The sequence below is a fragment of the Barbus barbus genome (assembly GCF_936440315.1).
Source record: "Barbus barbus genome assembly, chromosome: 4".
Lineage (NCBI taxonomy): Eukaryota > Metazoa > Chordata > Actinopteri > Cypriniformes > Cyprinidae > Barbus > Barbus barbus.
The window spans coordinates 16,663,049-16,674,349 of NC_136732.1; the positions used below are offsets into that span (position 1 = coordinate 16,663,049).

At 38.1% G+C, this 11,301-nt stretch overlaps 1 protein-coding gene across 2 annotated transcripts in view; it reads left to right on the forward strand.

Annotated features, from left to right (window-relative positions):
• LOC306866082 (unconventional myosin-X-like) overlaps positions 1–10,625 on the forward strand; it is a 45,192-nt gene extending 34,567 nt beyond the window's left edge. For both annotated transcript variants that reach the window (XM_079411086.1, XM_079411087.1), the window contains 7 exons: positions 318–636; positions 1,264–1,471; positions 2,050–2,186; positions 3,978–4,098; positions 5,629–6,060; positions 6,423–6,614; positions 9,381–10,625. In XM_079411086.1, the coding sequence (XP_079267212.1) occupies positions 318–636; positions 1,264–1,471; positions 2,050–2,186; positions 3,978–4,098; positions 5,629–6,060; positions 6,423–6,614; positions 9,381–9,518 (1,547 nt within the window). In that variant the 3' untranslated portion in view covers positions 9,519–10,625. The remainder of the gene's footprint in view (positions 1–317; positions 637–1,263; positions 1,472–2,049; positions 2,187–3,977; positions 4,099–5,628; positions 6,061–6,422; positions 6,615–9,380) is intronic.
• The last annotated feature ends 676 nt before the right edge of the window (positions 10,626–11,301 follow it).

The following is an 11,301-nucleotide window of genomic DNA, read 5'->3' on the forward strand; positions in this document are numbered from 1 at the left end:
GAAATGCAATCACAATTTCTGTTCAATACGGACTTTCATGACATTTGGCTATATAAGCTGTTCTTGACATTTTGGACCAAATTCATGAAAAATGCTTCAAGTTTATCTGTCTTACACTCAGCATCTGGCTTACTATATATGAATTGCCACTCTGAACATGCAAATGATTGACAGGCAAAAAAGCACCTCAAATTCTCATTTGACAAGCAAAGAATCTGACCTACAGCCAATTTTATTTGACCATTTACAGAGATAAAGGCTTGATATTCCAGGACAATTATTGAATGAAGATGTTGTTCTCTCACTTTTCTTCATAGATATGGCAAGTAAAGGCTACACATCCATCCGTGAAGAGGCGGTGAGGCTTTTTAACTGCCTCCAGCAGTTGGAGTCGGCCCGCGAGCCCATTCCTCTCATACAGGGGATCCTCCAGACCTGCCTCGACCTCCGGCCACTCCGAGATGAACTCTACTGCCAGCTAATCAAACAGACCAGCGTTGCCAACTCGCGTGTCCTGACTCAGATGCAGCCACAGCCGAATCCGCAGCTCAGATATTGGCAGTTGCTCACCTGCATGAGCTGCACCTTCCTGCCCAGCTGTAACATACTCAGATACCTACGCTTTCACCTGAAGAGGTGAGTTATGCACGTCCCAAATCTATACAGTGCACTGGATGTGTACACTCACAAACCCACCAGCCGGATCTCAACATACACACATAAATGCTACCTAGAAGTCCTTGAATATAAACACGCACAACTGCCTCCGGTCCTGCGGTCGACTGTGTAGGAAATATGGGCTGCCTGAGGTTGACTGGATTGGAAAGTGCACTTCCTGTTCGCTCGTTCTTTTCCTCTCCTTGAGGGGTTAGGAAACGGCACGATGCTTTCTGCATCCCATGGCTAATTGACTCTTAAAGTACAGCCAGGCCTGGAGGATAGACAGAAAATAAGAGAATGGCTAAATAAACCAGTGTGCCGTGAGGAAATGGTGCTTTGACCACAGGGCTTTGATTACAGAGGCTGCTGGTGTAATGAGACGGACGAGTCTCTGTTCTCCTGAGGCCCCCAGACGCTTCCCGCATGTGTTTACTTAACACAAATAGGGCCTCTGCCATGCATGTGATTACCAGTCATATCGCAAATAGACAAACCAAACAGAGAGGCCACACAACTTCCCTCTCATTTTTTGGAGGGAAATTTTGCTGTTTAGATGTAAAATTATGGAAATGGTCCTTTAAAATTCCTTTCTTTTACTATCAGGGTTCAGAGTTTTAGTGTGGACCCGGAGGTAGAGAGCTACGCGTCCTTCATAGCCCAGGCTCTGGAGAAGACGCGCGGCCGTGAGTGTGTGCCCTCATGGGAGGAGATCCAGGGGCTGATGGGAAGGCAGGAGATACTGTGTACTGTGCACTACCCTGGACCGGGCTGCTGCCAGATACCGATCACCTCGCACACCACGGCTAATGAGGTATTGCATCAACCATTTCCTCTATAGCAGGGGTTGGGAACCTTAAGCCCATGTGTCACCATTGGCACACACATGATTAATCATTAACCACGCAAGTAATAAGAACCAGACAGATGTATTTATTTATACGTGTTTTTATTTGTAATGTTAAATTTAGTTTTTGCAATTACCCTTCCACAAAAATGTAAGAATATGTATTTATTTATTAATTTGCTCTGTTACTTTAACATGGATTTTTCTCTTTCGAGCAATTGTTGTTATTCAAACTAAAATAACTTTTAAATCAAAGTTGTTTTTGTTCATTGAAATTAGGCTTAAAAAACGTAAAAAAAACTTAGCAACTGAGCGACTGAAGTTTATGCTCTAAAATGACTAAACTAACAGGGAAAAGTAAACCAAATCTAAAATACAAATAAATGAAATCTAAACAGAAATATAAACTAATACAATTAGTAAACTAATAAAATTATTAAACTAAAATCAAAATTGAAAATATAAAAAAAATCTCATTCAAAATATGAATAAATAATATATAATTAATACAAAAATGACAATCTCACTCTTATTTCTCTATCCAGGTCGTGAGGAAGATGGCGGAACGCCTCGGGCTGCAGGACAGCCGAAACACATTTGCTCTTTTTGAGCAGAACTCGTGCTGGGAAAAAGCTATTGGAGGCAGCACCATAATTGCAGATGTCATCACCAGATTTGAAAAGTAAATATTTTTAATAAATATCTTCAACCTATTGTAATATGTGTTATACAACTAATGTACTGAACCTAAAGTTCCACAGCACTATAGTTTGTTGGACATGGTACTATGCAAGTACTGTGTTTTTTGAACATTAACCATGATAATACTATTTTTTTTATTAGTATTGTAGTATTTTTTTAAGTACTATGTAAAGACCATGTAATCAATCAGTACCATGGTATATGTCAAGTTACAATGATATTACCATCCACGATAGCACCACAGTGCAGTACAATGTAGATCTGTTTTCATCATTGATTTATTCACTTTCCCAGCACTTTAGCACAGTTTAACCAACCCCCCTGATACACACACGCACACACACTCTGTGAGAATGGACAAGCAGCTCTTTATTAGTATTCAGTGTTCCAGTAGCGAGCTCAAGGTGAGTCTGATTTGAGCATTAACTGATGTGGAAAGCAAACTGAAGGAGAGATAGGCCAAGCAAGCCAGAATTCAAGGCATCCGCTTTATTCTGGGAATTGTGTTTGTGTGTGTTTTTGCATGTCTCAGTGCCAACTCTTCCCAGAAGTGGGCTCATGGACACACGCGTAGTCTTTCTCTCACACTCATACAGTGGGGCAAATAAGTATTTGATACACTGACGATTTTTCAAGTTTTCCCACTTACAAAGAATGGAGAGATCCAGATGGTCTTTGTCAAACTTCAGATGGGCCTGGACATGTGCTGGCTTGAGCAGAGGGATCTTGCGCGCGCTTCAGGATTTTAATCCATGACGGTGTAGTGTGTTACTAATGGTAACCGTTGAGACTGTGGTCCCAGCTCTCTTCAGGTCATTGACCAGGTCCTCCCGTGTAGTTCTAGGCTGATGCCTCACTTTCTCAGGATCATTGATACTCCACGAGGCGAGATCTTGCATGGAGCCCCAATCCGAGGGAGATTGACAGTCATCTTGAATTTCTTCCAAATAATAATTGCGCCAATAGTTGTTGCCTTCTCACCAAGCTGTTTGCCTATTGTCCTGTAGCCCATCCCAGCCTTGTGCAGGCCTGCAACTTTGTCCCCAGTGTCCTTAGACAGCTCTTTGGTCTTGCCCATAGTGGAGAGATTGGAGTCTGATTGATTGAGTGTGTGAACAGATCTCTTTTATACAGGTAACGAGTTCAAACAGGTGCAATTAATACAGGTAATGAGTGGAGGATAGGAGGGCTTCTTAAAGACAAACTAACAAGTCTGTGAGAGCCAGAATTCTTGCTGGTTGGTAGGTGATCAAATACTTATTTCATGCAATAAAATGGAAATTAATTATTCAAAAATCATACAATGTGATTTTTCTGGATTTAAAAAAAGAATATTATGTCTCTCACAGTTGAGGTGTACCTACGATGAAAATTACAGATCTCTCCATTCTTTGTAAGTGGCAAAACTTGAAAAATCGGCAGTGTATCAAATACTTATTTGCCCCACTGTATGTGTGTACACACAAACAAACCCTCGAGTACAAAACTGCACATGCAGCAGAAAAAGCTTAGCAAATCGGGGGGAGTCATATGGCTCGAAATGATGACATCGCTCTGTTGGGGTGATTTTAGTTGTGTTTAGGAAGTGTTTGGCAGATTTCATTTGTTGCCGCCATACTCTGCTTGACACATCTCTTGAGCTACTTGAAGACTCAAAGACAAATACAACAGGGGTTAAATAATAAGCCTATAAGAGGGCCGGTGCCCTCTTTATGTGTGTATCTGATGCATATGCATTTTCCATTAACGAATCTCTATCTCTGTCTTCCAGTTTGTCAGCTAAAGATCCAGACTCTGACTGCCAGTGCCGACTCTGCTTTAAACTGTATTGTCTGCTGGACACCGACAACATCAGTACAGACAGCATTGAGTACCTCTTCCTGTATGAGCAGGTAAAACGACAAGAGACGGGCGGAGATGAGGAGAAATGAGAAATCTAAATTAGGGGTAGGCGATATGACCAAAATCTTATATCATGATACGCGTCATTTTATTTCACTGTAACGATATATATCACAATATAGTTATTTTTGCTTTAAGGTCTTTGTCAAAATTTTTGATACCATAGAAATTTCAGAATTCTTTTCACCAGTATCAATATCACAAGAAACACATACTAGCCTAAATAAAAAAAAATTAAAAAAAGCTAACTGAAGACAAGTAAACAGTCAGCAATTGAATAAGAAACTAATTACAAGCAATAGGACAAAAATAAATACAAATAAGAAATGATACATTCAGTATAAAAAGTAATCAAAAGTATAAAAACAATGCAAATTCTTCCTGTGCAAATTAAATAATATATTTCTTCTTATTAAAGTTACAAAAGTGATTTAGTCCAGAGCAGTGAGAGGTTTTCTCTCTTTTATTGTTTGATTAACATGAATGACAGACAGCAGGAATATTAGACTGCTGTCGCTTTAAGAGCTGCCCGGATCAATATACGAACTGTTCTTTCTCAGCAGTTTGGTTTCTCTTAAGACCTTAATTAGTGTGTTTAGAAAGATAATTACAAATACCAGTATTTTGACGCATAAAAAGTGTGTATTTTACCATTCAAGGCCTATAAAGCGGCAAAAATAACTTCAATATTCCCGCGCTCTATGAGCACGTCTTCACATGCATGTCTCTCTGACAGCGCTCAGAAACGTCTCAAACAGCGCGCGCATATAGCGAAATGAGTTCTCTTTTGCTGCTGATTGCGTTTCAGCGGCTGAAAATCACTTGTTTTTAAACCACAATGTTTAAAACACTTGCAAATGATAAGTTTTCGTGACCGTGTAGCACAGCAACATCGCGTGAGCGTGTAACCACATTAGAGACGATAGTCACAAATCTCTACCAGTTGACAAATTTCTACTGGTTAATTGTGTCCACCGTTTTATCGCCCAACCCTGAATTTTGCAACATTCACACTGTTAATGAACTGAATTGAATTAACGTTAAACTGAATTGAGCTGAGTAACAACATGTCTTCAGTAGAGCTGCTTATCGCTGAATTAATCTTGTTTTATGACAAATCAACTTTACACAGTTGTTGAACTAAAATGAATCAACACTGAAATGACTGAAGCTGAATAATGACATTTGCCTAATTTCTGAAGTTTGCATCAATAATTTTGTTACTTTCCTGTTCAATACTGTGAAAAACTAAAGGTGACTTGACTAAAAGAGAAGTGGCCTATAATGGAATGTGTTTTATTAAAGGCTAATAATAATGGATATCTTCCTCTTAACATTTAAAACAGTGATTTTCCAATTCTTCCTGTTTGTTTAATGCCATCTAGTTTCACACTTGTGTGGACCGATGTGTTTATAAGGTCTTTATCAGTCGAGTGGAAAGCAAACATACAAACACAGCACACTAGTGAACTCTGTAAACTTTCCCTCGCTTGACTTCCTCCTCCCTCTCTGTGTCACAGTGTCATGAGATGGTGGTGCGGGGGCAGCTGCCGGCCTGTGAGGACGATCTTCTTTCCCTGGCAGCGTTGAGACTGCAGTGTCTACTGGGAGATTTCAGCACCCACTCGCCGTACCCACCCCTGGAGCAGCTCTTTCCGGCTGAAGTGGTGGAGGCCCGGGCCCTCCTGGCCCCTGTCGATCCCCCTGGCTGTCCTTCATTCCCCGGGGGTCTGCTGGCTGGGACGCTGTGGGGACACAAGCGGCGTCAGGAAAAGGACCAAAGACTGCGGGCCAGACTAAGGGAAGAGGGAGCCGTGGTAATGTCGGCCATTTTGGAGCGCTGGAAAGCCCTGGCGGGATACAGTCGCCGAGACAGCATGGCCGCCTATCTCACCATCACCCGGCAGTGGTCGGGGTTTGGCTGCACGCTCTATGAAGTGGACTTTTACATCGTGAGTGGTTTTCACTATATAACTGTTTTCAACATTGATAATAACAAGAAATTTTATTGAGCGGCAAATCAGAATATTAGCATGATTTCTGAAGGACCATGTGACACTGAAGACTGGAGTAATGATGCTGAAAATTCAGCTTTGCATCACAGGAATAATTACATTTTAAAATATATTAGAAAACTGTTATTATAAATTGTACTAATAATTCACAATGCTGTTTTACTGGGGGTTTTTTTACCAAATAGATGCAGTCTTGATAAGCCTAAGAAACTTCTTTCAAAAACACTAAAAAAACCTAAAGGTTTTAAATGTTTGTACCACCAGACAATCAGAGCCTATCATCCTCCTGTTTCTCATAGAGCTCGACGGGAAGCTTCTCTCAGAAGTTGTGGCTGGGCGTGGCAGCTTCCTGTGTCTCTCTGTATCGTCAGGGTGAGGCTGAAGTGTTGGAGTCTCTGCCGATTGGTCAGATCTGTTCCTATGGCGTCTCTGATAGCAACACATTCAGGATCACTGCAGGAGACAGAGATCTGCTCTTCGAGACCTCCAAGGTAAGCGAGCAACATAGCCATTATATCAGCAATATCCCTAACTGGTGTCATAATTAAAGCAATAAAGTAACTAAAACTAAAATACAAAAAAGCTAAATAGAAATATATATTTTTTAGAAGTAATTAAAATGTATTAAGATATTTTTTAAAAGTAAAAAACAAATGACTAAAACTTAGACTAAAATTAAAACAAAAAATATAAAAATAAGAGCTAATATTAGTAAATGTTATAATAGTATATAGATAAACTAAAATACTGGCAGCCACAAAACCACTCACAATATCTTTGCCTCAGGGAAACCCCACTCTTTTTTCAGAAAGAGATTTCTTCAGAAAATCTCAAATCTTTTAACGAATAAAACTATTTCCAAAGCATTTTCTATATACAGATGAGATCTGCTACCTGTAGTTTTACTCTAGAAATAATGGTGAGATGCGACTTGACCTTCGTGTTAGCATCATGCATGCATATTGTTAGGCCAAAATACTCCAGATATAATAGGGGAAACATATGCCCCTAGCCAAAGCAGAGGTTTAGACATAAGTCCAAAATACATCATGTGCATATTATGTAAATTAAGAGTTAATTAATGATATGGCAATAGAACAAAATAAGGTAGTAAATTATTTGGGTTGCTTAATAGATAATAAATTAACGGGTGATTTTATGGCTAGAAAGGTGTTTTCAAAAATTTGTGGTAAAATTAGGTTTTTAGCGAGGCAAGCCGATTTATTAGATGTGCATTCCTTAAGATTATTGGCAGGGGCATTGATTCAACCCCATTTTGATTATGCTACCTCTTTTTGGTATAGCAGTTGTTCACAAGTTATGAAAAATAAATTGCAAAGGGCTCAAAATAAATCAGTGAGGGTAATTTTAAAAGTGCATTTTCGATCAAGTTTGGATAGTGACAGTTTTAAGGAGTTGGGTCTATTGACTGTGGAAAATTGATTTTTTTTTTAAATTGGTTATGTTGCATAAAATTGTTAATAATTGGGTTCCAAATTACTTTTATATTTTATTATTTTTATATGGTGTCAACAGCATTCCTATGGCACTAGGGGTAGAGATTTTAATATTTGTCCATGTAAATTTAAGACTTTGGTGGGGACAAATCTGTTCTAATATACTAGTGCTATAGCATGGAATAAATCACCAGTGTCAATAAAGGGAGAAAAAGAATTGAGTTTTAAAAGATTGGTAAACAGATGGTTGTTTGGTGAGGATAGTTAGATGGAAATTATATTTGTTTTGATTGGGCAAAATAGTGGTGTTTTATTGTTAAATTGTGTACTTGTATTTTGTTTGTTTTTAGAAAAAATGAGTTGAATATGAAAGTGATTAGGAGACACTATTTGCTTTGTTAGTTCTGCACATAGCCATAACCTTTATATTAACATTGAGGGCCGCAATGGAAATAAGCCATAACGGCTTTGTGTTTTTATCCTCGACCGTTTTTTAAAGTGTATGGGATACTATGTATTTTGTACAGTTGTTTAGAAACTTGTCAAATAAATTTCAATTCAATTTCAACATATGAAACATGTAACCTTCAATAGTTCTAAACTAGAAAGACGTTGAGGTCAAAGTGTTTGTATCATGCGTACTACAAACCTCTATCGAGTACTTGAGCAATACAGGTCAGACCAGCTGTGTGCTCACATGTGGAAACACTGAGACAACCAGTCTATCTTCTCCTGATGTTAGCTGCAGGCTCACACCCATCCTGTGCCGTCACTCCTGTGCACTTTAACCCAATGACTCTCTTGAGTTTTCATACCAAACCACTTGACTTCACGTGAGTGATGCGAGAACATCTGCTCACACATAAACTGTTAATAACGCCCAGTCATTGTCAGTCATCAACATACGCCTATAGCTGTTCTGATCCATAATCACTCTTATGGAAGTCAATATAACTTAAAAATGTTAAATGTGATAAACAAGTGCAACTGCCAATTTCTGTTGGATTTCATTTAAATGAACTTTTCTCTAATTTTGTGAAATTATTGCAATTTAAAATAACAGTTTTCTGTTTTAATATACTTTAAAATGTAATTTATTCCTGTGTAGCAAAGCTGAATTTTCAGCATCAATACTCCAGTCTTCAGTGCCACATTATCCTTCTGAAATCATTCTAATATGCTGATTTATAATCAATGTTGGGAAACCGTTGTGCTGCTTAATATTTTTTGGGACCTGTGATACTTTTTTCAGGATACTTTGATAAATAAAAAGTTAAAAAGAACAGTGTTTATTCAAAATATAAATCTTGTGTTACAATATACACTACTATTCAAAAGTTTGGGGTCAGTATATATATTTTTTTCTTTAAAGAAATGTATATTTTTATTCAGCAAGGATATGTTAAATGGATACAAAGTGATAGTGAAGACTTGTATTGTTAGAAAATATTTCTATTTTGAATTAATGCTTTTCTTTTTAACTATTAATTGATCAAAGAAAAAGTATCACGGGTTCCAAAAAAATATTAAGCAGCACAACAGTTTCAACACTGATAATAAAATCAGCATATTAGAATGATTTCTGAAGGATCATGCCACACTGAAGACTGGCTGATGAAAATTCAGCTTTGCATCACAAACATTTTCAAAAACATGAATAAACCTAGAGCCATGCTAACCTAAAAACTGGTTACGTTTAATGCACAAAGCCTTCGAGTATAACCAAGTGATTGCAATAGTATAAAATGTCTGACACATTTGACAGTGGAAATTTACTCAAGTCATCTCTCTCTCTCTCAGCTGACTGAGATCATGCAGCTGATGAATGCTTACTTCAGTGCCACCCGTCGCCAGCTAGGCAAGGATGACTCCATCTCCATGGAAACAAACCCTAAGCTCTGCCCCTCCCTACTTGAGCTCCCCTCTCACCCGGTGTGAAGAGAGAAGGACTCGCATGCGCACACACACGGACTCTGACTGATGCACACATGCAAATGCAGTCCTGACCGAATGCTTCCCTGTGAGGAGCTTTTGCAAAGAGGACAAACTCAAATGAGACTGAAAGGAGCAGATGCTGTGGAAATGGAGGAGGAGTGGAAGGTGTCCAGGGAGCCACAAACAGGAGAGCAGGTTCAGGAACTCACTCGCTACACCGCCAGCCAAATCCAGAAAGGACATGGGGCTTTCAAACGGCCCCTGCCACCTGGAAGCCCGCCAAATATCACAGAGAGCATAATGGCCTGACTTCAGAGTGCAAAAAATCATTTTCTTAAGCAGTATTTTTGCCTTGTCTTTTAACGATTTAAACATCCTTAAAACAATATTAATTTATTTTTACTTGCTTTGAAAAATTTAAATACATTTAATTTTCCTTAAATTCATCAAGTATTAAGACTAAGACAATTTTAAGACTAACTTGTCAAGGAAGTTTCTTTTTCTTATTTTGCATCTCATGTAAATTTACCTTGTTTAAAGGATGTTTCTTTTATTTTTTTTTAACTTAAATCATGACAAAAATCCTTTTTTTTATTTTTTTTTGCATTTCACTTAAGACAACACAAACACGCTGCCATTGCACTCACACACAAACACTCGCTCGGCTTTAAACGTTTCTTTCCAGACTCCTGCCTGGATCGCCATTAAACTCATTCATCAAACTGTACCTGACCTTGAAATGAAAGCAGGTGCAAGTCAGTTTCACGTTGACCTTCAGAACTGTGCCAATACTGAAGCGACGGTGGTGCGTGTGTGTATGAGAGACAGATTTGAATAATTTAAGCTGTAGAAACCAAAGGATCTTTAGCTTGTCTGTATGATGTGAGTGTATTTGTGAAATGCTTTGAGCCCGACCTGGTGCTGCTTGACTGTGCTGTTAGCTTACAATAACTCTGCACTGTGCGTCCTGTAGCCACAACAGCCTCAGATCTTTAGATCTGGTTAAAACCAACTTACTTAGACACCTGTTACCTGCGAAGGTAAATGACATTTTGACATTTTCAAAAAAAAAAAAAGACAATTTTGGTTCAAACCAAGCTTCCCAGACCTTTGAAGATAGACAAATAATCAACACTATTGAAATGAAATGCAACACTGTCATCCTGTATTCTAAAGATAGTACATTTCCATTTAAGGGATAGTTTACCCAAAAATGAAAATGTAGTTATCACTTACTAACCCTTCTTTCATCTTGCTTGAACATAAAAGATGATATATGTCTGATATTTTCATATTATGAAAGTAAATCGGGTCCAAGACAGCATTACTTTGGACTCCATTGACTTCTTTGTTTAAAAAATAAATATATATATATATATATATATATATATATATATATATCTCTATACATACACACACGACGAAATGATCATTTTTGGGTGAACTATTCCTTTGAGCGTAAATTGTAGCCTCCGTTGTGCTTTTGTTATGAAGCCTTATGCCGGCTTTTTTATCTGCTGAAAGTTAATATTGTCCTTCTTTAATGTGCGTTACTTTTCACTAGTTTTATTTATGGCTGTCTGTTGTATACATTGTGTGACTTTTTATTGTCCTTTTTACTTTTGTTTTATATATCTTTCATAAAGACCTGTATTTGTATTTTAGTGCTTGCATTGAAATAATTACAAAAGAGCAGATGATGTCATAGTTAAAATATGATTTCATAATGTTTATTTACTGTTTTGGTTATTTGTCATTTATATCCCCCCTGTCGCAAGAGGTCTAC